Source organism: Oscarella lobularis, chromosome 7 (assembly GCF_947507565.1).
Source record: "Oscarella lobularis chromosome 7, ooOscLobu1.1, whole genome shotgun sequence".
NCBI classification, from domain to species: Eukaryota; Metazoa; Porifera; class Homoscleromorpha; order Homosclerophorida; family Oscarellidae; genus Oscarella; species Oscarella lobularis.
Window position 1 is genome coordinate 3,469,499 of NC_089181.1, and position 25,698 is coordinate 3,495,196.

General features: G+C 43.6%; 2 protein-coding genes and 3 long non-coding RNA genes across 5 annotated transcripts; 3 read left to right on the plus strand and 2 right to left on the minus strand.

Annotated features, from left to right (window-relative positions):
- Positions 1-761: 761 nt before the first annotated feature.
- Positions 762-3,895, plus strand: LOC136188596 (uncharacterized). Its single transcript, XR_010670251.1, has 14 exons — positions 762-1,623; positions 1,986-2,110; positions 2,165-2,264; positions 2,321-2,420; positions 2,477-2,574; positions 2,631-2,730; positions 2,787-2,886; positions 2,943-3,042; positions 3,099-3,198; positions 3,255-3,354; positions 3,411-3,510; positions 3,567-3,666; positions 3,723-3,822; positions 3,879-3,895. It is a non-coding gene; the product is annotated as an uncharacterized lncRNA (long non-coding RNA).
- A 3,268-nt stretch (positions 3,896-7,163) lies between these two features.
- Positions 7,164-8,643, minus strand: LOC136188594 (uncharacterized). Its single transcript, XM_065976328.1, has 2 exons — positions 7,383-8,643; positions 7,164-7,327 (listed from the first exon to the last, which is right to left on the minus strand). The coding sequence occupies exons 1-2, from the start codon at positions 8,203-8,205 to the stop codon at positions 7,191-7,193; spliced, it is 960 nt and encodes a 319-aa protein (XP_065832400.1). The 5' UTR covers positions 8,206-8,643; the 3' UTR covers positions 7,164-7,190.
- A 590-nt stretch (positions 8,644-9,233) lies between these two features.
- LOC136188926 (uncharacterized) lies at positions 9,234-12,371 on the plus strand. Its single transcript, XR_010670335.1, has 14 exons — positions 9,234-10,099; positions 10,462-10,586; positions 10,641-10,740; positions 10,797-10,896; positions 10,953-11,050; positions 11,107-11,206; positions 11,263-11,362; positions 11,419-11,518; positions 11,575-11,674; positions 11,731-11,830; positions 11,887-11,986; positions 12,043-12,142; positions 12,199-12,298; positions 12,355-12,371. It is a non-coding gene; the product is annotated as an uncharacterized lncRNA (long non-coding RNA).
- A 3,268-nt stretch (positions 12,372-15,639) lies between these two features.
- Positions 15,640-17,119, minus strand: LOC136188925 (uncharacterized). Its single transcript, XM_065976731.1, has 2 exons — positions 15,859-17,119; positions 15,640-15,803 (listed from the first exon to the last, which is right to left on the minus strand). The coding sequence occupies exons 1-2, from the start codon at positions 16,679-16,681 to the stop codon at positions 15,667-15,669; spliced, it is 960 nt and encodes a 319-aa protein (XP_065832803.1). The 5' UTR covers positions 16,682-17,119; the 3' UTR covers positions 15,640-15,666.
- A 595-nt stretch (positions 17,120-17,714) lies between these two features.
- Positions 17,715-20,852, plus strand: LOC136188858 (uncharacterized). Its single transcript, XR_010670316.1, has 14 exons — positions 17,715-18,580; positions 18,943-19,067; positions 19,122-19,221; positions 19,278-19,377; positions 19,434-19,531; positions 19,588-19,687; positions 19,744-19,843; positions 19,900-19,999; positions 20,056-20,155; positions 20,212-20,311; positions 20,368-20,467; positions 20,524-20,623; positions 20,680-20,779; positions 20,836-20,852. It is a non-coding gene; the product is annotated as an uncharacterized lncRNA (long non-coding RNA).
- The last annotated feature ends 4,846 nt before the right edge of the window (positions 20,853-25,698 follow it).

Here is a 25,698-nt window from a genome sequence, read left to right on the forward strand (position 1 = left end):
CCCAGCTTAGCCCAGCTTAGCCCAGCTTAGCCCAGCTTAGCCCAGCTTAGCCCAGCTTAGCCCAGCTTAGCCCAGCTTAGCCCAGCTTAGCCCAGCTTAGCCCAGCTTAGCCCAGCTTAGCCCAGCTTAGCCCAGCTTAGCCCAGCTTAGCCCAGCTTAGCCCTTAGGGTTAGGGTTAGGGTTAAAAGGTGTACCCACTTGGGTGACCCTTAATAACTCCTTAAATATTGAACGTATGACGTCATGCATAGCATCATTTAAAAGGAAATTTAATAAGCTTTCGATTGATCCTATATTTGCTGTGCAAATTATTTAGTATAAAGAAGTTATCAAGGTTTTTGTAAAGTCACTTTTTTTGGGTGATTTTAGGGTTAGGGTTAGGGTTATAGTACGGATATTGCACTTAGGGTTAGGGTTAGGGTTAGGGTTATAGTACGGATATTGCACAAGGCAGATCTGTATCAACTGCTAGTCTCCACGACCGACCTGGAATTTGGTGTCCTGTTTAGAAGGTTGGAGTAATTTGTATACTTATATTTTTCGTTTATCTTTTTTCCTTTTTTTTTTTTTTTTTTTTTTTTTTTTTTTTTTTTTTTTTTTTTCCCGTTGAGTTATTCCTTGTAGGTTTTCCGTTTGGTGATTTATGGTGGTGGGGTATTGCCCCTTTGGGGGGGGGGGGGGAAAGGGGGAAGAAGGAAGGGGCCTAGCGAGCGTGGGGAGCAGGAGAGTCGGGTGGCGGGGTTTGGGGATCGATATATTGGTTTTTAGAAAATTCTTGGTAACTATGGCAACAGCAGGGTTTATAGGTTCCTTGGCGAGGTATTACTGGAAGGGGAAGATTGGGTCCTGAATCGCGCTTCTATTGTAAAGTTATGGTTGGTTAAAGAGGTTTGTGTTTAGGAAAATTCTTTTAAGATTTTTAGTTGCTAGGGAGATATGGGAGTGCGTTGGTAAAGTTGCGGAATATAATTCTACCGCGGGTGTCCCTTTCTGAAAAAAATCCTGGGTGTCCTAAGTCATTGTTTATGGAATTATGCTAAAATTTAGAATTCAAAAAGGGGGTCTAAAATCTATAAGTTGCTGGATTAACTTCTTATTTGGTTCGTTGTGGTCGTATAATATATCATTTGAAAGCGTTTTGTGAGTACTATCTACATTCCTATGGGTGACGTCATTGGGTGTGATCTCTATTGATTATTACTAAATACGTGTTTTAGAAGACCTTCAACTTATACTTCTTATTCTATATAGTAGGTTAAGAGTATTGGCAATTATTTTACTGGGGTTTTGTAGAGAATTTTATGTAGTTTAATATGGGTGTAGGGTCTCTTGGGCGTATTTGAGGTTTGATGTAATAAAATTCCGTTTTAACGATGTGTTCACATTTGCGTTTCTGATAATTTTCAGCTACGTTCTAAGTTGGGACCGGTGGTGGGCGTGTAGTGTTGTAGGTTTTTAGACGTGTGGGGAGTCTTTCTTATTTATTTTTCGTTGATGATTTGAAATTTCCTTCGTGGTTATCCGGGGTTACGCGCATACGGGGTTAGGATTTTCTTTCATTTCTATGGTGGCTTTAAATGGGGCGAAGGAGAGGGAATGAGAGGGAATTGGTCGCGACGAAAGGTAGATTGCATGTTTGTGTGTCTTTTCATCGCGCGTGTTTCGGTTGCGGGGTCACCTACGCGTTCTATCCGTTTTCGTATTATTATTATTCGCTCTCTGCGCTAGTTTTGGAATTAGATCGTTGCGCGACGGGTTTTAGGGCGTGCTCGAGGGGTCGTTTACGTTACGCGGTGGAAGTTGGGGGCCCGCGTGGGGAAACCGGCGTCGTTGTTGTGATTTTTTGCGTTCTCGGGTGTTTTCGCGTGTTGTATGTTGTGCGGGTGAAAGTAGGGCGTGGATTTGTGTATGGTTTGGGTGTTGTTTCCTAAGTAGTTCTTTGTGTTCTTAGGGGGAAGGTTTGTTTCATTTTTTTCTTTTTTCAGGTTGTTTTTTAGGGAAGGCTTGTTGCGAGGCTTTGTTAGATAAGTGCATCGTAATTTTATGCGTTGTATGGGCTTTGGTTTTTTGTGTTGTGTAGAGATGGGTCATGCAGGAGATTAATCATAAGGTGTGGTTTTAACTTATTTATTTTCTATTTTGGTTTTTAATTCGTTTGTTCTAGGGGTATATGTATGGAGGGATCAGCGGAGGGATGGGGCTCGCGAGAGAGGAGAGGAATGCGCGATAGGTGAGAGAAAGGAATGGCAGTGGATCGGTCGATGGTATGTGCTGTAGGTATTATTCTTTTTGATGAATTATTTTAAATTGTTTACTTTAGGGGCATATGTATGGAGGGATGAGAGGAGGAATAGGACACGCGAGGGAGGAGAAGAGTGAGCGATGGGTGAGCGAGGGGATGAGCAACGAATCGATCAATGGTATGTGTTGTAGGTATTATTCTTTTTAATGAAATATTTTCAATCGTTTATTGTAGGGGCATATGTATGGGAGGATCAGAGGAGGGATGGGACACGCAAGGGAGGGGAGGGATAAGCGATGGGTAAGAGAGGATGAGCAACGGATCGATCAATGGTATGTGTTATAGGTAATATTCTTTTTAACGAATTATTTTGAATCGTTTATTCTAGAGGCATATGTATGGAAGGATCAGAGGAGAGATGGGACACGCGAGGGAGGAGAGGGATGAGCGATGGGTGAGAGAAAGGATTGGCAGCGGATCGGACGATGGTTTGTGCTATGGGTATTATTCTTTTTAACGAATTATTTTGACTTGTTTATTTTAGGGGCATGTGTATGGAAGGATGAGAGGAGGAATAGGACACGCGAGGGAGGAGAAGAGTGAGCGATGGGTGAGCGAGGGGATGAGCAACGAATCGATCGATGGTATGTGTTGTAGGTATTATTCTTTTTAGTGAAATATTTTAAATCGTTTATTGTAGGGGCATATGTATGGGAGGATGAGAAGAGGGATGGGACACGCAAGGGAGGGGAGGGATAAGCGATGGGTGAGAGAGAGGATGAGGAGCGGATCGATCGATGGTATGTGTTATAGGTAATATTCCTTTTAACGAATTATTTTGAATCGTTTATTCTAGAGGCATATGTATGGAAGGATCAGAGGAGAGATGGGACACGCGAGGGAGGAGAGGGATGAGCGATGGGTGAGAGAAAGGATTGGCAGTGGATCGGACGATGGTTTGTGCTATGGGTATTATTCTTTTTAACGAATTATTTTGACTTGTTTATTTTAGGGGCATATGTATGGAAGGATGAGAGGAGGAATAGGACACGCGAGGGAGGAGGAGAGTGAGCGATGGGTGAGCGAGGGGATGAGCAACGAATCGATCGATGGTATGTGTTGTAGGTATTGTTCTCTTTAGTGAAATATTTTAAATCGTTTATTGTAGGGGCATATGTATGAGAGGATGAGAGGAGGGATGGGACACGCAAGGGAGGGGAGGGATAAGCGATGGGTGAGAGAGAGGATGAGCAGCGGATCGATCGATGGTATGTGTTATAGGTAATATTCTTTTTAACGAATTATTTTGAATCGTTTATTCTAGAGGCATATGTATGGAAGGATCAGAGGAGAGATGGGACACGCGAGGGAGGAGAGGGATGAGCGATGGGTGAGAGAAAGGATTGGCAGCGGATCGGACGATGGTTTGTGCTATGGGTATTAGTCTTTTTAACGAATTATTTTGACTTGTTTATTTTAGGGGCATATGTATGGAAGGACGAGAGGAGGAATAGGACACGCGAGGGAGGAGAAGAGTGAGAGATGGGTGAGCGAGGGGATGAGCAACGAATCGATCGATGGTATGTGTTGTAGGTATTATTCTTTTTAGTGAAATATTTTAAATCGTTTATTGTAGGGGCATATGTATGGGAGGATGAGAGGAGGGATGGGACACGCAAGGGAGGGGAGGGATAAGCGATGGGTGAGAGAGAGGATGAGGAGCGGATCGATCGATGGTATGTGTTATAGGTAATATTCCTTTTAACGAATTATTTTGAATCGTTTATTCTAGAGGCATATGTATGGAAGGATCAGAGGAGAGATGGGACACGCGAGGGAGGAGAGGGATGAGCGATGGGTGAGAGGAAGGATTGGCAGCGGATCGGACGATGGTATGTGCTGTGGGTATTATTCCTTTTAGCGGATTATTTTAACTCGTTTATTCTAGAGGCATACGTATGGAAGGATCAGAGGAGAGGTGGGACACGTAAGGGAGGAGAGGGATGAGCGATGTGTGAGAGAGGATGAGCAGCGGATCGATCGATGGTATGTGTTATAAGTAGTATTCTTTTTAATGAATTATTTTAAGTCGTTTATTCTAGGGGCATATCTATGGGAGGATCAGATAGGAGGGATGGGACACGCGAGGGAGGAGAAGGATGAGCGGTGGGCGAGAGAGGATGGGCAGCGGGTCGGTCGGTGGTATGTGATATAGGTATGATTTTGTCTAATGAATTATTGTTAATGAATTGTTTTTAATTTGTTTATTTTAGGGGCATGGATATGGAGGAATCGGGGAAAGAAGGGAAGAGGCATGCAGATGAGAATGAGCGGTGAAGGAGGGGGTCAACAGAACAATCAAGTGGGAGGAATTTTGGGGTATGGGGTTGAGATACCTTTGGGCTTTTATTTGGTGGGCTGATATTTTTTCTTTTTTCGTTTTTGTAGAATTTGGTTGTGGGAAGTCAAGCGGAAGAGTCAGTCATAGAAAAAGAATAGAGAAGAGAAGGCTTTGGAGGCGTTCATTTGTGGTGAGTTTCTGGGTAGTGTATGTAGTGTGTGTTTTTTATTTGTTTATATGGTCTATTAGAGTTAGTCTGTTAGAGTTAGAAAGGGAGTCTTTCATCCTTTGCGTTGAGTCCCTTTGGTTTTCTTGTTTCCAGGCACGAGATCCAGTGTTGTTCTAACCAGTGTAGATCGTATGATGAGTCCGGGATTGAGTCGATAGGTTGTACCCCTAGTTTGTCTAGAGATTTCCACCCGTGGTCATGGAAGTGGGCGTAAAGGTAGAGGTCTTTCTTTTGGTGGTAGTGGCTACGGTGTCGTTGCATTCGTTTTGCTAGAGTGGTGGTAGTTTGGCCAATGTACTGTTTGCCACAGTCGGGGCATTCCAAGAGGTATATTAAGTTTTTTGAACTGCATGAGAATGTATCCGTGATAGGGTATGTTTCATTGGTGACTAGGCTGGTGAAGGATGTTCTCCTGCGTAAGATCGGGCAGCATTTGCAGTTGGAGATTTTGCATGGTGTGATTGTTGTATAGATGGTTTCAAGTGTGGGCGGGGTTGTTGGTGGAGTATTGCTGGTAGGAGTTGTGGTGGTAGTAGGGAGTTTTGCTCTTACGAGAGTGTCTGCTAGATTTTGTGTGCGTTTAAATGCTATCTTTGGTTTTGTAGGGAAGATGGAGTGTAGTAAGGGGGTTGTTTCAATGCGTTTCCATAGATCGTTAAGTGTTTTTCGTAGGCTAGGAAACCAGGGGTCGTATGGGATGACTAGTGTAAGGGGTGGTTTGGAGTTTTCTTTTGTTGTAACGGTTGCGGGGTCTGGAATTTTTTCAATAAGTTGCGTTCGTCGTGTGAACGGAAATTGCTTGTTTATGTCCTTAATTAGTTTTCGAGGGTAGCCTCGATTGAGAAATCGTGTTTTTTGGTTTTCTCTGTGGTTTAGGAAGTCACCTAGTGAGGAGGTTGATCTTAGAAAGCGGTGTAATTCACCAGTGACTACGCTTCTTTTCATTGATATTGGGTGTGATGAAGTGTAGTGTAGGTATTGAAATTTGTTGGTTGGTTTGATATGGGTAGTGATGTCTAGTATCCCGATTTGGTTGAACCGATTACCTTTGAAGATATCTATATCCAGGAATGTAGTGTTTGTGTGGCTGATTTCTGATGTGAATTTTATAGTTGGGTGGAATTCGTTGAGGTTAGTGAGAAAGGTGTTTAGGTTCTGTTCAGAGGTTGTCCAAAGTAGAAATATGTCATCGATATAGCGTAGCCAGTAAAGTGGTGTATGTGGTTGTGACGTGAGGAATTTCTGTTCGAGGTGTGCCATGAATAGGTTTGCCAGGGATGGGGCTGTTTTCGTCCCCATGGCTGTGCCTCTGAGTTGGAGGTACGGTTTATTATTAAAGATAAACGTGTTGTTTGCAAGAATATAGTAGAGGAAAATCTTAATCATGTTGGTTATATTTGGATCGTTATAGTGTTGTTGCACAAATGTGCCACAAACGTTGATAGCTTCGTTTTGAGGGATAGAAGGGTAGAGGGATTTCACATCTAATGCTACTAAGATTGTTGTTGAAGGGAGGGAGACGTTGTCCAGTATTTTTATAAGGTGTGAGCTGTCCCGTATGTAGCTTGGTTGTTGGGTAGCAATAGGTTGGAGGTAGGAGTCTACCAGTGCAGATATTAGCTCCGTTGGTCCTGATGATCCACTGCAGATTGGTCTAACACCGTGGGGGTTTTTATGGAGTTTTTTAAGAAAGTAGAGTATTTGAGTGCGTGTGTTTTCTGGATCTGGGAGTAAGTGTTTGTAGGTATAATAATCAAGCGGTCCATGTTGGTAGAAGTGTTGTATTGCTGTTGCAATTGAGTTTACAATTGCTGGTGTGGGGTCTTCTGTTAGTGGTTTATAGATTTCCGGTTGGGTAAGGTGTGTGAGTCCTTCTGTTATATAGTTAGTTGTGTCCTCTATAACAATGCAAGATCCCTTATCTGCTCTTTTAATGACGATGTCTTTGTAGGATTTAAGGTTTTTAATGGCTGTACGTTCCTCTTTAGAGGTGTTGAGTCTAGGTCTTTTAGGTTTCAAGGCTAATGCATGGCTTTTAAGTGCGGTAATAAAATGTTCAAGTTGGTGATTTTTTACATGTTTTAGTGTGAAGGATGATTTTGGTTTGAGTGGGTGTTTAGGATGTGTTTTATTTATTGGATTTTGATGGGTAAAATAATATTGGAGGCGGAGTTTTCGAGCAAATCCCGTGATTGATTTTAGTAAGTCTTTTTTATTAGGGCGGAGGGGTGTTGGGCAGAAGGAGAGTCCTTTTTGGAGCACGGAGTGTTCGTGTGTGGTGAGTACGCGGGACGAAAGGTTTATAACAGTGTTTGCTTTAGAATCTTTTTTTATTTTCGATAGAAGGGACAACAAGGCGGACAATCTCTGTCTACGCTTTAGAAGCGACCTTCGTGACCTCGGCCGGATGACCTTCTGCTTCGGGAGTCGCCGTGGGCGTTTCTTCCCGCGTCTCGGTCTTCTTTTTCGCGCCGGTCGTAGTTCCGGTTGTAGTTCCGGTCGCTTCCTCTTCGGTCTAGAGGAGTTAGAAGGGGTAGTAAGGTAAGCGGTGTCATTCGTATCGGCGTTACCGTTCGTTCGTTTCCGCGAGTAACGGCTGAAGAATGAGGGTTGTGCGTCTTTGTTCGCGGTTTCGTGTTTTATATATTCTTCGTAGTTCTCCCAGAGTGGGCTTCCCGGGTAGCGTCGGCGTAGCATTTCTTCCCGTTCGTTGCCTCGCTTCTGGTCTTCCTCGAGTTTAGAAACGACCTTAGTGTAGTGTACAATTAGCGCGTCGATTATTCCGGTGTGGTATTGCTGCTTTAGTTCTGCGAGTTCGTGAGCGATTTTAGTGTCTCCTGATCTAAAGGCATTGACCGTAGATCCTGATTGCATTCCCCTTGGTATTCTCCCTGTCTCTTTGTATTGAATATGTTCTGACAGTCGTAAGTGAGCGCGAGTTAGATCTGCTGCGACTCCAATGATAAAGTCAGCGAGCTCATTGAGATCTTGCTGTAGGCTATTTGGGCCTGGTATGCCTCTTGGTGTGGAGACTAATAGAGGTTGTGGTGTGTGTTCGATCAGAGGTGGCGTACCGTTTGATGGTGTAGATATTTCAGTAGGGATATCGGTGGGGATATCCATTTTTTCGTGTGCTAACATTCCTTCTCGTAGTTTCCTTCTCATGTGTTCTCGTTCTTTTTCTATTTCCTGCTCGACGTATTTCCTGATGACTGTTCCCACACTCGCTGAGAGTGCTGCTTCTTCAAGCGTCTTTTCCCAGAATGGGCGGGGGTTTTTATTTCCGTCGTCGTTGCCGTCTAAGAGCTTTTCTTCCTCCTCTGAGGAGGGGAGGTTAGGGAGAACTCCCTGTCGAATTGCTTCGTCAATGCTGTCGTCGTCTTGGGATGTCATCGTTTGCGAGAACGATCAAATGGTAGGGGCAGACGCGTTTCGGTCTAATCGTGACCTCGTCAGTGCCTGATCAGTTCTCGCGAAGTGTGCCGTTTATATATAATTTTCGGTGTGAAAGTTTAATTTTGGATCGTCTGTCACGTTTGTGGCATAGACGGCGGTGGATTTTAGCCCGATGTGTCGGTCGAAAATGGCATGTGTGTTTACGTGAATATTTTTTAGCGGCAGGGTCTTGATTAGGTAGGTTTCAGAGTGGTGTTAGGGTCGCGGTCGCTAGGGGAGGGGTTGCTTAGGGAGGGTGGGCTTTCTTTTAAGGTGTTGATGACTATGCTAGGCTGGTTTTAAGGTTTAGAGGCTGATTTCCTAATGGGTTCTATTTATGAATTTACTTTTGGGGTTGTATGCTATTTGGTGAGGTTGGTATGGGTTGAGGGGGCCTTTTATGGGGACGTTGGGGTGCGGGTTCACGTGAGCAGGGCGTGTCAATTTCGCGGGGCCTTAGTAACGGATGTTAGGGGTCTGGTATGGGTTTGGGGCTTTTTTATTTGTTTTTAGAGTGGGTATAAGGGTTGATGTTGGGGTGGAGTGGGTTATGTGTATGATTATGGGTTATTTTCATTTATTTTTTATTGTATTTTTAGTTTGACACCATATGGGGGTTCCGATCGATTGCGGAGACGCAGGACTCAGACCATCGAGAGGGGTTATAGTACGGATATTGCACAAGGCAGATCTGTATCAACTGCTAGTCTCCACGACCGACCTGGAATTTGGTGTCCTGTTTAGAAGGTTGGAGTAATTTGTATACTTATATTTTTCGTTTATCTTTTTTCCTTTTTTTTTTTTTTTTTTTTTTTTTTTTTTTTTTTTTTTCCCGTTGAGTTATTCCTTGTAGGTTTTCCGTTTGGTGATTTATGGTGGTGGGGTATTGCCCCTTTGGGGGGGGGGGGGGAAAGGGGGAAGAAGGAAGGGGCCTAGCGAGCGTGGGGAGCAGGAGAGTCGGGTGGCGGGGTTTGGGGATCGATATATTGGTTTTTAGAAAATTCTTGGTAACTATGGCAACAGCAGGGTTTATAGGTTCCTTGGCGAGGTATTACTGGAAGGGGAAGATTGGGTCCTGAATCGCGCTTCTATTGTAAAGTTATGGTTGGTTAAAGAGGTTTGTGTTTAGGAAAATTCTTTTAAGATTTTTAGTTGCTAGGGAGATATGGGAGTGCGTTGGTAAAGTTGCGGAATATAATTCTACCGCGGGTGTCCCTTTCTGAAAAAAATCCTGGGTGTCCTAAGTCATTGTTTATGGAATTATGCTAAAATTTAGAATTCAAAAAGGGGGTCTAAAATCTATAAGTTGCTGGATTAACTTCTTATTTGGTTCGTTGTGGTCGTATAATATATCATTTGAAAGCGTTTTGTGAGTACTATCTACATTCCTATGGGTGACGTCATTGGGTGTGATCTCTATTGATTATTACTAAATACGTGTTTTAGAAGACCTTCAACTTATACTTCTTATTCTATATAGTAGGTTAAGAGTATTGGCAATTATTTTACTGGGGTTTTGTAGAGAATTTTATGTAGTTTAATATGGGTGTAGGGTCTCTTGGGCGTATTTGAGGTTTGATGTAATAAAATTCCGTTTTAACGATGTGTTCACATTTGCGTTTCTGATAATTTTCAGCTACGTTCTAAGTTGGGACCGGTGGTGGGCGTGTAGTGTTGTAGGTTTTTAGACGTGTGGGGAGTCTTTCTTATTTATTTTTCGTTGATGATTTGAAATTTCCTTCGTGGTTATCCGGGGTTACGCGCATACGGGGTTAGGATTTTCTTTCATTTCTATGGTGGCTTTAAATGGGGCGAAGGAGAGGGAATGAGAGGGAATTGGTCGCGACGAAAGGTAGATTGCATGTTTGTGTGTCTTTTCATCGCGCGTGTTTCGGTTGCGGGGTCACCTACGCGTTCTATCCGTTTTCGTATTATTATTATTCGCTCTCTGCGCTAGTTTTGGAATTAGATCGTTGCGCGACGGGTTTTAGGGCGTGCTCGAGGGGTCGTTTACGTTACGCGGTGGAAGTTGGGGGCCCGCGTGGGGAAACCGGCGTCGTTGTTGTGATTTTTTGCGTTCTCGGGTGTTTTCGCGTGTTGTATGTTGTGCGGGTGAAAGTAGGGCGTGGATTTGTGTATGGTTTGGGTGTTGTTTCCTAAGTAGTTCTTTGTGTTCTTAGGGGGAAGGTTTGTTTCATTTTTTTCTTTTTTCAGGTTGTTTTTTAGGGAAGGCTTGTTGCGAGGCTTTGTTAGATAAGTGCATCGTAATTTTATGCGTTGTATGGGCTTTGGTTTTTTGTGTTGTGTAGAGATGGGTCATGCAGGAGATTAATCATAAGGTGTGGTTTTAACTTATTTATTTTCTATTTTGGTTTTTAATTCGTTTGTTCTAGGGGTATATGTATGGAGGGATCAGCGGAGGGATGGGGCTCGCGAGAGAGGAGAGGAATGCGCGATAGGTGAGAGAAAGGAATGGCAGTGGATCGGTCGATGGTATGTGCTGTAGGTATTATTCTTTTTGATGAATTATTTTAAATTGTTTACTTTAGGGGCATATGTATGGAGGGATGAGAGGAGGAATAGGACACGCGAGGGAGGAGAAGAGTGAGCGATGGGTGAGCGAGGGGATGAGCAACGAATCGATCAATGGTATGTGTTGTAGGTATTATTCTTTTTAATGAAATATTTTCAATCGTTTATTGTAGGGGCATATGTATGGGAGGATCAGAGGAGGGATGGGACACGCAAGGGAGGGGAGGGATAAGCGATGGGTAAGAGAGGATGAGCAACGGATCGATCAATGGTATGTGTTATAGGTAATATTCTTTTTAACGAATTATTTTGAATCGTTTATTCTAGAGGCATATGTATGGAAGGATCAGAGGAGAGATGGGACACGCGAGGGAGGAGAGGGATGAGCGATGGGTGAGAGAAAGGATTGGCAGCGGATCGGACGATGGTTTGTGCTATGGGTATTATTCTTTTTAACGAATTATTTTGACTTGTTTATTTTAGGGGCATGTGTATGGAAGGATGAGAGGAGGAATAGGACACGCGAGGGAGGAGAAGAGTGAGCGATGGGTGAGCGAGGGGATGAGCAACGAATCGATCGATGGTATGTGTTGTAGGTATTATTCTTTTTAGTGAAATATTTTAAATCGTTTATTGTAGGGGCATATGTATGGGAGGATGAGAAGAGGGATGGGACACGCAAGGGAGGGGAGGGATAAGCGATGGGTGAGAGAGAGGATGAGGAGCGGATCGATCGATGGTATGTGTTATAGGTAATATTCCTTTTAACGAATTATTTTGAATCGTTTATTCTAGAGGCATATGTATGGAAGGATCAGAGGAGAGATGGGACACGCGAGGGAGGAGAGGGATGAGCGATGGGTGAGAGAAAGGATTGGCAGTGGATCGGACGATGGTTTGTGCTATGGGTATTATTCTTTTTAACGAATTATTTTGACTTGTTTATTTTAGGGGCATATGTATGGAAGGATGAGAGGAGGAATAGGACACGCGAGGGAGGAGGAGAGTGAGCGATGGGTGAGCGAGGGGATGAGCAACGAATCGATCGATGGTATGTGTTGTAGGTATTGTTCTCTTTAGTGAAATATTTTAAATCGTTTATTGTAGGGGCATATGTATGAGAGGATGAGAGGAGGGATGGGACACGCAAGGGAGGGGAGGGATAAGCGATGGGTGAGAGAGAGGATGAGCAGCGGATCGATCGATGGTATGTGTTATAGGTAATATTCTTTTTAACGAATTATTTTGAATCGTTTATTCTAGAGGCATATGTATGGAAGGATCAGAGGAGAGATGGGACACGCGAGGGAGGAGAGGGATGAGCGATGGGTGAGAGAAAGGATTGGCAGCGGATCGGACGATGGTTTGTGCTATGGGTATTAGTCTTTTTAACGAATTATTTTGACTTGTTTATTTTAGGGGCATATGTATGGAAGGACGAGAGGAGGAATAGGACACGCGAGGGAGGAGAAGAGTGAGAGATGGGTGAGCGAGGGGATGAGCAACGAATCGATCGATGGTATGTGTTGTAGGTATTATTCTTTTTAGTGAAATATTTTAAATCGTTTATTGTAGGGGCATATGTATGGGAGGATGAGAGGAGGGATGGGACACGCAAGGGAGGGGAGGGATAAGCGATGGGTGAGAGAGAGGATGAGGAGCGGATCGATCGATGGTATGTGTTATAGGTAATATTCCTTTTAACGAATTATTTTGAATCGTTTATTCTAGAGGCATATGTATGGAAGGATCAGAGGAGAGATGGGACACGCGAGGGAGGAGAGGGATGAGCGATGGGTGAGAGGAAGGATTGGCAGCGGATCGGACGATGGTATGTGCTGTGGGTATTATTCCTTTTAGCGGATTATTTTAACTCGTTTATTCTAGAGGCATACGTATGGAAGGATCAGAGGAGAGGTGGGACACGTAAGGGAGGAGAGGGATGAGCGATGTGTGAGAGAGGATGAGCAGCGGATCGATCGATGGTATGTGTTATAAGTAGTATTCTTTTTAATGAATTATTTTAAGTCGTTTATTCTAGGGGCATATCTATGGGAGGATCAGATAGGAGGGATGGGACACGCGAGGGAGGAGAAGGATGAGCGGTGGGCGAGAGAGGATGGGCAGCGGGTCGGTCGGTGGTATGTGATATAGGTATGATTTTGTCTAATGAATTATTGTTAATGAATTGTTTTTAATTTGTTTATTTTAGGGGCATGGATATGGAGGAATCGGGGAAAGAAGGGAAGAGGCATGCAGATGAGAATGAGCGGTGAAGGAGGGGGTCAACAGAACAATCAAGTGGGAGGAATTTTGGGGTATGGGGTTGAGATACCTTTGGGCTTTTATTTGGTGGGCTGATATTTTTTCTTTTTTCGTTTTTGTAGAATTTGGTTGTGGGAAGTCAAGCGGAAGAGTCAGTCATAGAAAAAGAATAGAGAAGAGAAGGCTTTGGAGGCGTTCATTTGTGGTGAGTTTCTGGGTAGTGTATGTAGTGTGTGTTTTTTATTTGTTTATATGGTCTATTAGAGTTAGTCTGTTAGAGTTAGAAAGGGAGTCTTTCATCCTTTGCGTTGAGTCCCTTTGGTTTTCTTGTTTCCAGGCACGAGATCCAGTGTTGTTCTAACCAGTGTAGATCGTATGATGAGTCCGGGATTGAGTCGATAGGTTGTACCCCTAGTTTGTCTAGAGATTTCCACCCGTGGTCATGGAAGTGGGCGTAAAGGTAGAGGTCTTTCTTTTGGTGGTAGTGGCTACGGTGTCGTTGCATTCGTTTTGCTAGAGTGGTGGTAGTTTGGCCAATGTACTGTTTGCCACAGTCGGGGCATTCCAAGAGGTATATTAAGTTTTTTGAACTGCATGAGAATGTATCCGTGATAGGGTATGTTTCATTGGTGACTAGGCTGGTGAAGGATGTTCTCCTGCGTAAGATCGGGCAGCATTTGCAGTTGGAGATTTTGCATGGTGTGATTGTTGTATAGATGGTTTCAAGTGTGGGCGGGGTTGTTGGTGGAGTATTGCTGGTAGGAGTTGTGGTGGTAGTAGGGAGTTTTGCTCTTACGAGAGTGTCTGCTAGATTTTGTGTGCGTTTAAATGCTATCTTTGGTTTTGTAGGGAAGATGGAGTGTAGTAAGGGGGTTGTTTCAATGCGTTTCCATAGATCGTTAAGTGTTTTTCGTAGGCTAGGAAACCAGGGGTCGTATGGGATGACTAGTGTAAGGGGTGGTTTGGAGTTTTCTTTTGTTGTAACGGTTGCGGGGTCTGGAATTTTTTCAATAAGTTGCGTTCGTCGTGTGAACGGAAATTGCTTGTTTATGTCCTTAATTAGTTTTCGAGGGTAGCCTCGATTGAGAAATCGTGTTTTTTGGTTTTCTCTGTGGTTTAGGAAGTCACCTAGTGAGGAGGTTGATCTTAGAAAGCGGTGTAATTCACCAGTGACTACGCTTCTTTTCATTGATATTGGGTGTGATGAAGTGTAGTGTAGGTATTGAAATTTGTTGGTTGGTTTGATATGGGTAGTGATGTCTAGTATCCCGATTTGGTTGAACCGATTACCTTTGAAGATATCTATATCCAGGAATGTAGTGTTTGTGTGGCTGATTTCTGATGTGAATTTTATAGTTGGGTGGAATTCGTTGAGGTTAGTGAGAAAGGTGTTTAGGTTCTGTTCAGAGGTTGTCCAAAGTAGAAATATGTCATCGATATAGCGTAGCCAGTAAAGTGGTGTATGTGGTTGTGACGTGAGGAATTTCTGTTCGAGGTGTGCCATGAATAGGTTTGCCAGGGATGGGGCTGTTTTCGTCCCCATGGCTGTGCCTCTGAGTTGGAGGTACGGTTTATTATTAAAGATAAACGTGTTGTTTGCAAGAATATAGTAGAGGAAAATCTTAATCATGTTGGTTATATTTGGATCGTTATAGTGTTGTTGCACAAATGTGCCACAAACGTTGATAGCTTCGTTTTGAGGGATAGAAGGGTAGAGGGATTTCACATCTAATGCTACTAAGATTGTTGTTGAAGGGAGGGAGACGTTGTCCAGTATTTTTATAAGGTGTGAGCTGTCCCGTATGTAGCTTGGTTGTTGGGTAGCAATAGGTTGGAGGTAGGAGTCTACCAGTGCAGATATTAGCTCCGTTGGTCCTGATGATCCACTGCAGATTGGTCTAACACCGTGGGGGTTTTTATGGAGTTTTTTAAGAAAGTAGAGTATTTGAGTGCGTGTGTTTTCTGGATCTGGGAGTAAGTGTTTGTAGGTATAATAATCAAGCGGTCCATGTTGGTAGAAGTGTTGTATTGCTGTTGCAATTGAGTTTACAATTGCTGGTGTGGGGTCTTCTGTTAGTGGTTTATAGATTTCCGGTTGGGTAAGGTGTGTGAGTCCTTCTGTTATATAGTTAGTTGTGTCCTCTATAACAATGCAAGATCCCTTATCTGCTCTTTTAATGACGATGTCTTTGTAGGATTTAAGGTTTTTAATGGCTGTACGTTCCTCTTTAGAGGTGTTGAGTCTAGGTCTTTTAGGTTTCAAGGCTAATGCATGGCTTTTAAGTGCGGTAATAAAATGTTCAAGTTGGTGATTTTTTACATGTTTTAGTGTGAAGGATGATTTTGGTTTGAGTGGGTGTTTAGGATGTGTTTTATTTATTGGATTTTGATGGGTAAAATAATATTGGAGGCGGAGTTTTCGAGCAAATCCCGTGATTGATTTTAGTAAGTCTTTTTTATTAGGGCGGAGGGGTGTTGGGCAGAAGGAGAGTCCTTTTTGGAGCACGGAGTGTTCGTGTGTGGTGAGTACGCGGGACGAAAGGTTTATAACAGTGTTTGCTTTAGAATCTTTTTTTATTTTCGATAGAAGGGACAACAAGGCGGACAATCTCTGTCTACGCTTTAGAAGCGACCTTCGTGACCTCGGCCGGATGACCTTCTGCTTCGGGAGTCGCCGTGGGCGTTTCTTCCCGCGTCTCGGTCTTCTTTTTCGCGCCGGTCGTAGTTCCGGTTGTAGTTCCGGTCGCTTCCTCTTCGGTCTAGAGGAGTTAGAAGGGGTAGTAAGGTAAGCGGTGTCATTCGTATCGGCGTTACCGTTCGTTCGTTTCCGCGAGTAACGGCTGAAGAATGAGGGTTGTGCGTCTTTGTTCGCGGTTTCGTGTTTTATATATTCTTCGTAGTTCTCCCAGAGTGGGCTTCCCGGGTAGCGTCGGCGTAGCATTTCTTCCCGTTCGTTGCCTCGCTTCTGGTCTTCCTCGAGTTTAGAAACGACCTTAGTGTAGTGTACAATTAGCGCGTCGATTATTCCGGTGTGGTATTGCTGCTTTAGTTCTGCGAGTTCGTGAGCGATTTTAGTGTCTCCTGATCTAAAGGCATTGACCGTAGATCCTGATTGCATTCCCCTTGGTATTCTCCCTGTCTCTTTGTATTGAATATGTTCTGACAGTCGTAAGTGAGCGCGAGTTAGATCTGCTGCGACTCCAATGATAAAGTCAGCGAGCTCATTGAGATCTTGCTGTAGGCTATTTGGGCCTGGTATGCCTCTTGGTGTGGAGACTAATAGAGGTTGTGGTGTGTGTTCGATCAGAGGTGGCGTACCGTTTGATGGTGTAGATATTTCAGTAGGGATATCGGTGGGGATATCCATTTTTTCGTGTGCTAACATTCCTTCTCGTAGTTTCCTTCTCATGTGTTCTCGTTCTTTTTCTATTTCCTGCTCGACGTATTTCCTGATGACTGTTCCCACACTCGCTGAGAGTGCTGCTTCTTCAAGCGTCTTTTCCCAGAATGGGCGGGGGTTTTTATTTCCGTCGTCGTTGCCGTCTAAGAGCTTTTCTTCCTCCTCTGAGGAGGGGAGGTTAGGGAGAACTCCCTGTCGAATTGCTTCGTCAATGCTGTCGTCGTCTTGGGATGTCATCGTTTGCGAGAACGATCAAATGGTAGGGGCAGACGCGTTTCGGTCTAATCGTGACCTCGTCAGTGCCTGATCAGTTCTCGCGAAGTGTGCCGTTTATATATAATTTTCGGTGTGAAAGTTTAATTTTGGATCGTCTGTCACGTTTGTGGCATAGACGGCGGTGGATTTTAGCCCGATGTGTCGGTCGAAAATGGCATGTGTGTTTACGTGAATATTTTTTAGCGGCAGGGTCTTGATTAGGTAGGTTTCAGAGTGGTGTTAGGGTCGCGGTCGCTAGGGGAGGGGTTGCTTAGGGAGGGTGGGCTTTCTTTTAAGGTGTTGATGACTATGCTAGGCTGGTTTTAAGGTTTAGAGGCTGATTTCCTAATGGGTTCTATTTATGAATTTACTTTTGGGGTTGTATGCTATTTGGTGAGGTTGGTATGGGTTGAGGGGGCCTTTTATGGGGACGTTGGGGTGCGGGTTCACGTGAGCAGGGCGTGTCAATTTCGCGGGGCCTTAGTAACGGATGTTAGGGGTCTGGTATGGGTTTGGGGCTTTTTTATTTGTTTTTAGAGTGGGTATAAGGGTTGATGTTGGGGTGGAGTGGGTTATGTGTATGATTATGGGTTATTTTCATTTATTTTTTATTGTATTTTTAGTTTGACACCATATGGGGGTTCCGATCGATTGCGGAGACGCAGGACTCAGACCATCGAGAGGGGTTATAGTACGGATATTGCACAAGGCAGATCTGTATCAACTGCTAGTCTCCACGACCGACCTGGAATTTGGTGTCCTGTTTAGAAGGTTGGAGTAATTTGTATACTTATATTTTTCGTTTATCTTTTTTCCTTTTTTTTTTTTTTTTTTTTTTTTTTTTTTTTTTTTTTTTTTTTCCCGTTGAGTTATTCCTTGTAGGTTTTCCGTTTGGTGATTTATGGTGGTGGGGTATTGCCCCTTTGGGGGGGGGGGGGGAAAGGGGGAAGAAGGAAGGGGCCTAGCGAGCGTGGGGAGCAGGAGAGTCGGGTGGCGGGGTTTGGGGATCGATATATTGGTTTTTAGAAAATTCTTGGTAACTATGGCAACAGCAGGGTTTATAGGTTCCTTGGCGAGGTATTACTGGAAGGGGAAGATTGGGTCCTGAATCGCGCTTCTATTGTAAAGTTATGGTTGGTTAAAGAGGTTTGTGTTTAGGAAAATTCTTTTAAGATTTTTAGTTGCTAGGGAGATATGGGAGTGCGTTGGTAAAGTTGCGGAATATAATTCTACCGCGGGTGTCCCTTTCTGAAAAAAATCCTGGGTGTCCTAAGTCATTGTTTATGGAATTATGCTAAAATTTAGAATTCAAAAAGGGGGTCTAAAATCTATAAGTTGCTGGATTAACTTCTTATTTGGTTCGTTGTGGTCGTATAATATATCATTTGAAAGCGTTTTGTGAGTACTATCTACATTCCTATGGGTGACGTCATTGGGTGTGATCTCTATTGATTATTACTAAATACGTGTTTTAGAAGACCTTCAACTTATACTTCTTATTCTATATAGTAGGTTAAGAGTATTGGCAATTATTTTACTGGGGTTTTGTAGAGAATTTTATGTAGTTTAATATGGGTGTAGGGTCTCTTGGGCGTATTTGAGGTTTGATGTAATAAAATTCCGTTTTAACGATGTGTTCACATTTGCGTTTCTGATAATTTTCAGCTACGTTCTAAGTTGGGACCGGTGGTGGGCGTGTAGTGTTGTAGGTTTTTAGACGTGTGGGGAGTCTTTCTTATTTATTTTTCGTTGATGATTTGAAATTTCCTTCGTGGTTATCCGGGGTTACGCGCATACGGGGTTAGGATTTTCTTTCATTTCTATGGTGGCTTTAAATGGGGCGAAGGAGAGGGAATGAGAGGGAATTGGTCGCGACGAAAGGTAGATTGCATGTTTGTGTGTCTTTTCATCGCGCGTGTTTCGGTTGCGGGGTCACCTACGCGTTCTATCCGTTTTCGTATTATTATTATTCGCTCTCTGCGCTAGTTTTGGAATTAGATCGTTGCGCGACGGGTTTTAGGGCGTGCTCGAGGGGTCGTTTACGTTACGCGGTGGAAGTTGGGGGCCCGCGTGGGGAAACCGGCGTCGTTGTTGTGATTTTTTGCGTTCTCGGGTGTTTTCGCGTGTTGTATGTTGTGCGGGTGAAAGTAGGGCGTGGATTTGTGTATGGTTTGGGTGTTGTTTCCTAAGTAGTTCTTTGTGTTCTTAGGGGGAAGGTTTGTTTCATTTTTTTCTTTTTTCAGGTTGTTTTTTAGGGAAGGCTTGTTGCGAGGCTTTGTTAGATAAGTGCATCGTAATTTTATGCGTTGTATGGGCTTTGGTTTTTTGTGTTGTGTAGAGATGGGTCATGCAGGAGATTAATCATAAGGTGTGGTTTTAACTTATTTATTTTCTATTTTGGTTTTTAATTCGTTTGTTCTAGGGGTATATGTATGGAGGGATCAGCGGAGGGATGGGGCTCGCGAGAGAGGAGAGGAATGCGCGATAGGTGAGAGAAAGGAATGGCAGTGGATCGGTCGATGGTATGTGCTGTAGGTATTATTCTTTTTGATGAATTATTTTAAATTGTTTACTTTAGGGGCATATGTATGGAGGGATGAGAGGAGGAATAGGACACGCGAGGGAGGAGAAGAGTGAGCGATGGGTGAGCGAGGGGATGAGCAACGAATCGATCAATGGTATGTGTTGTAGGTATTATTCTTTTTAATGAAATATTTTCAATCGTTTATTGTAGGGGCATATGTATGGGAGGATCAGAGGAGGGATGGGACACGCAAGGGAGGGGAGGGATAAGCGATGGGTAAGAGAGGATGAGCAACGGATCGATCAATGGTATGTGTTATAGGTAATATTCTTTTTAACGAATTATTTTGAATCGTTTATTCTAGAGGCATATGTATGGAAGGATCAGAGGAGAGATGGGACACGCGAGGGAGGAGAGGGATGAGCGATGGGTGAGAGAAAGGATTGGCAGCGGATCGGACGATGGTTTGTGCTATGGGTATTATTCTTTTTAACGAATTATTTTGACTTGTTTATTTTAGGGGCATGTGTATGGAAGGATGAGAGGAGGAATAGGACACGCGAGGGAGGAGAAGAGTGAGCGATGGGTGAGCGAGGGGATGAGCAACGAATCGATCGATGGTATGTGTTGTAGGTATTATTCTTTTTAGTGAAATATTTTAAATCGTTTATTGTAGGGGCATATGTATGGGAGGATGAGAAGAGGGATGGGACACGCAAGGGAGGGGAGGGATAAGCGATGGGTGAGAGAGAGGATGAGGAGCGGATCGATCGATGGTATGTGTTATAGGTAATATTCCTTTTAACGAATTATTTTGAATCGTTTATTCTAGAGGCATATGTATGGAAGGATCAGAGGAGAGATGGGACACGCGAGGGAGGAGAGGGATGAGCGATGGGTGAGAGAAAGGATTGGCAGTGGATCGGACGATGGTTTGTGCTATGGGTATTATTCTTTTTAACGAATTATTTTGACTTGTTTATTTTAGGGGCATATGTATGGAAGGATGAGAGGAGGAATAGGACACGCGAGGGAGGAGGAGAGTGAGCGATGGGTGAGCGAGGGGATGAGCAACGAATCGATCGATGGTATGTGTTGTAGGTATTGTTCTCTTTAGTGAAATATTTTAAATCGTTTATTGTAGGGGCATATGTATGAGAGGATGAGAGGAGGGATGGGACACGCAAGGGAGGGGAGGGATAAGCGATGGGTGAGAGAGAGGATGAGCAGCGGATCGATCGATGGTATGTGTTATAGGTAATATTCTTTTTAACGAATTATTTTGAATCGTTTATTCTAGAGGCATATGTATGGAAGGATCAGAGGAGAGATGGGACACGCGAGGGAGGAGAGGGATGAGCGATGGGTGAGAGAAAGGATTGGCAGCGGATCGGACGATGGTTTGTGCTATGGGTATTAGTCTTTTTAACGAATTATTTTGACTTGTTTATTTTAGGGGCATATGTATGGAAGGACGAGAGGAGGAATAGGACACGCGAGGGAGGAGAAGAGTGAGAGATGGGTGAGCGAGGGGATGAGCAACGAATCGATCGATGGTATGTGTTGTAGGTATTATTCTTTTTAGTGAAATATTTTAAATCGTTTATTGTAGGGGCATATGTATGGGAGGATGAGAGGAGGGATGGGACACGCAAGGGAGGGGAGGGATAAGCGATGGGTGAGAGAGAGGATGAGGAGCGGATCGATCGATGGTATGTGTTATAGGTAATATTCCTTTTAACGAATTATTTTGAATCGTTTATTCTAGAGGCATATGTATGGAAGGATCAGAGGAGAGATGGGACACGCGAGGGAGGAGAGGGATGAGCGATGGGTGAGAGGAAGGATTGGCAGCGGATCGGACGATGGTATGTGCTGTGGGTATTATTCCTTTTAGCGGATTATTTTAACTCGTTTATTCTAGAGGCATACGTATGGAAGGATCAGAGGAGAGGTGGGACACGTAAGGGAGGAGAGGGATGAGCGATGTGTGAGAGAGGATGAGCAGCGGATCGATCGATGGTATGTGTTATAAGTAGTATTCTTTTTAATGAATTATTTTAAGTCGTTTATTCTAGGGGCATATCTATGGGAGGATCAGATAGGAGGGATGGGACACGCGAGGGAGGAGAAGGATGAGCGGTGGGCGAGAGAGGATGGGCAGCGGGTCGGTCGGTGGTATGTGATATAGGTATGATTTTGTCTAATGAATTATTGTTAATGAATTGTTTTTAATTTGTTTATTTTAGGGGCATGGATATGGAGGAATCGGGGAAAGAAGGGAAGAGGCATGCAGATGAGAATGAGCGGTGAAGGAGGGGGTCAACAGAACAATCAAGTGGGAGGAATTTTGGGGTATGGGGTTGAGATACCTTTGGGCTTTTATTTGGTGGGCTGATATTTTTTCTTTTTTCGTTTTTGTAGAATTTGGTTGTGGGAAGTCAAGCGGAAGAGTCAGTCATAGAAAAAGAATAGAGAAGAGAAGGCTTTGGAGGCGTTCATTTGTGGTGAGTTTCTGGGTAGTGTATGTAGTGTGTGTTTTTTATTTGTTTATATGGTCTATTAGAGTTAGTCTGTTAGAGTTAGAAAGGGAGTCTTTCATCCTTTGCGTTGAGTCCCTTTGGTTTTCTTGTTTCCAGGCACGAGATCCAGTGTTGTTCTAACCAGTGTAGATCGTATGATGAGTCCGGGATTGAGTCGATAGGTTGTACCCCTAGTTTGTCTAGAGATTTCCACCCGTGGTCATGGAAGTGGGCGTAAAGGTAGAGGTCTTTCTTTTGGTGGTAGTGGCTACGGTGTCGTTGCATTCGTTTTGCTAGAGTGGTGGTAGTTTGGCCAATGTACTGTTTGCCACAGTCGGGGCATTCCAAGAGGTATATTAAGTTTTTTGAACTGCATGAGAATGTATCCGTGATAGGGTATGTTTCATTGGTGACTAGGCTGGTGAAGGATGTTCTCCTGCGTAAGATCGGGCAGCATTTGCAGTTGGAGATTTTGCATGGTGTGATTGTTGTATAGATGGTTTCAAGTGTGGGCGGGGTTGTTGGTGGAGTATTGCTGGTAGGAGTTGTGGTGGTAGTAGGGAGTTTTGCTCTTACGAGAGTGTCTGCTAGATTTTGTGTGCGTTTAAATGCTATCTTTGGTTTTGTAGGGAAGATGGAGTGTAGTAAGGGGGTTGTTTCAATGCGTTTCCATAGATCGTTAAGTGTTTTTCGTAGGCTAGGAAACCAGGGGTCGTATGGGATGACTAGTGTAAGGGGTGGTTTGGAGTTTTCTTTTGTTGTAACGGTTGCGGGGTCTGGAATTTTTTCAATAAGTTGCGTTCGTCGTGTGAACGGAAATTGCTTGTTTATGTCCTTAATTAGTTTTCGAGGGTAGCCTCGATTGAGAAATCGTGTTTTTTGGTTTTCTCTGTGGTTTAGGAAGTCACCTAGTGAGGAGGTTGATCTTAGAAAGCGGTGTAATTCACCAGTGACTACGCTTCTTTTCATTGATATTGGGTGTGATGAAGTGTAGTGTAGGTATTGAAATTTGTTGGTTGGTTTGATATGGGTAGTGATGTCTAGTATCCCGATTTGGTTGAACCGATTACCTTTGAAGATATCTATATCCAGGAATGTAGTGTTTGTGTGGCTGATTTCTGATGTGAATTTTATAGTTGGGTGGAATTCGTTGAGGTTAGTGAGAAAGGTGTTTAGGTTCTGTTCAGAGGTTGTCCAAAGTAGAAATATGTCATCGATATAGCGTAGCCAGTAAAGTGGTGTATGTGGTTGTGACGTGAGGAATTTCTGTTCGAGGTGTGCCATGAATAGGTTTGCCAGGGATGGGGCTGTTTTCGTCCCCATGGCTGTGCCTCTGAGTTGGAGGTACGGTTTATTATTAAAGATAAACGTGTTGTTTGCAAGAATATAGTAGAGGAAAATCTTAATCATGTTGGTTATATTTGGATCGTTATAGTGTTGTTGCACAAATGTGCCACAAACGTTGATAGCTTCGTTTTGAGGGATAGAAGGGTAGAGGGATTTCACATCTAATGCTACTAAGATTGTTGTTGAAGGGAGGGAGACGTTGTCCAGTATTTTTATAAGGTGTGAGCTGTCCCGTATGTAGCTTGGTTGTTGGGTAGCAATAGGTTGGAGGTAGGAGTCTACCAGTGCAGATATTAGCTCCGTTGGTCCTGATGATCCACTGCAGATTGGTCTAACACCGTGGGGGTTTTTATGGAGTTTTTTAAGAAAGTAGAGTATTTGAGTGCGTGTGTTTTCTGGATCTGGGAGTAAGTGTTTGTAGGTATAATAATCAAGCGGTCCATGTTGGTAGAAGTGTTGTATTGCTGTTGCAATTGAGTTTACAATTGCTGGTGTGGGGTCTTCTGTTAGTGGTTTATAGATTTCCGGTTGGGTAAGGTGTGTGAGTCCTTCTGTTATATAGTTAGTTGTGTCCTCTATAACAATGCAAGATCCCTTATCTGCTCTTTTAATGACGATGTCTTTGTAGGATTTAAGGTTTTTAATGGCTGTACGTTCCTCTTTAGAGGTGTTGAGTCTAGGTCTTTTAGGTTTCAAGGCTAATGCATGGCTTTTAAGTGCGGTAATAAAATGTTCAAGTTGGTGATTTTTTACATGTTTTAGTGTGAAGGATGATTTTGGTTTGAGTGGGTGTTTAGGATGTGTTTTATTTATTGGATTTTGATGGGTAAAATAATATTGGAGGCGGAGTTTTCGAGCAAATCCCGTGATTGATTTTAGTAAGTCTTTTTTATTAGGGCGGAGGGGTGTTGGGCAGAAGGAGAGTCCTTTTTGGAGCACGGAGTGTTCGTGTGTGGTGAGTACGCGGGACGAAAGGTTTATAACAGTGTTTGCTTTAGAATCTTTTTTTATTTTCGATAGAAGGGACAACAAGGCGGACAATCTCTGTCTACGCTTTAGAAGCGACCTTCGTGACCTCGGCCGGATGACCTTCTGCTTCGGGAGTCGCCGTGGGCGTTTCTTCCCGCGTCTCGGTCTTCTTTTTCGCGCCGGTCGTAGTTCCGGTTGTAGTTCCGGTCGCTTCCTCTTCGGTCTAGAGGAGTTAGAAGGGGTAGTAAGGTAAGCGGTGTCATTCGTATCGGCGTTACCGTTCGTTCGTTTCCGCGAGTAACGGCTGAAGAATGAGGGTTGTGCGTCTTTGTTCGCGGTTTCGTGTTTTATATATTCTTCGTAGTTCTCCCAGAGTGGGCTTCCCGGGTAGCGTCGGCGTAGCATTTCTTCCCGTTCGTTGCCTCGCTTCTGGTCTTCCTCGAGTTTAGAAACGACCTTAGTGTAGTGTACAATTAGCGCGTCGATTATTCCGGTGTGGTATTGCTGCTTTAGTTCTGCGAGTTCGTGAGCGATTTTAGTGTCTCCTGATCTAAAGGCATTGACCGTAGATCCTGATTGCATTCCCCTTGGTATTCTCCCTGTCTCTTTGTATTGAATATGTTCTGACAGTCGTAAGTGAGCGCGAGTTAGATCTGCTGCGACTCCAATGATAAAGTCAGCGAGCTCATTGAGATCTTGCTGTAGGCTATTTGGGCCTGGTATGCCTCTTGGTGTGGAGACTAATAGAGGTTGTGGTGTGTGTTCGATCAGAGGTGGCGTACCGTTTGATGGTGTAGATATTTCAGTAGGGATATCGGTGGGGATATCCATTTTTTCGTGTGCTAACATTCCTTCTCGTAGTTTCCTTCTCATGTGTTCTCGTTCTTTTTCTATTTCCTGCTCGACGTATTTCCTGATGACTGTTCCCACACTCGCTGAGAGTGCTGCTTCTTCAAGCGTCTTTTCCCAGAATGGGCGGGGGTTTTTATTTCCGTCGTCGTTGCCGTCTAAGAGCTTTTCTTCCTCCTCTGAGGAGGGGAGGTTAGGGAGAACTCCCTGTCGAATTGCTTCGTCAATGCTGTCGTCGTTAGGGTTAGGGTTAGGGTTAGGGTTAGGGTTAGGGTTAGGGTTAGGGTTAGGGTTAGGGTTAGGGTTAGGGTTAGGGTTAGGGTTAGGGTTAGGGTTAGGGTTAGGGTTAGGGTTAGGGTTAGGGTTAGGGTTAGGGTTAAAAGGTGTACCCACTTGGGTGACCCTTAATAACTCCTTAAATATTGAACGTATGACGTCATGCATAGCATCATTTAAAAGGAAATTTAATAAGCTTTCGATTGATCCTATATTTGCTGTGCAAATTATTTAGTATAAAGAAGTTATCAAGGTTTTTGTAAAGTCACTTTTTTTGGGTGATTTTAGGGTTAGGGTTAGGGTTATAGTACGGATATTGCACTTAGGGTTAGGGTTAGGGTTAGGGTTATAGTACGGATATTGCACAAGGCAGATCTGTATCAACTGCTAGTCTCCACGACCGACCTGGAATTTGGTGTCCTGTTTAGAAGGTTGGAGTAATTTGTATACTTATATTTTTCGTTTATCTTTTTTCCTTTTTTTTTTTTTTTTTTTTTTTTTTTTTTTTTTTT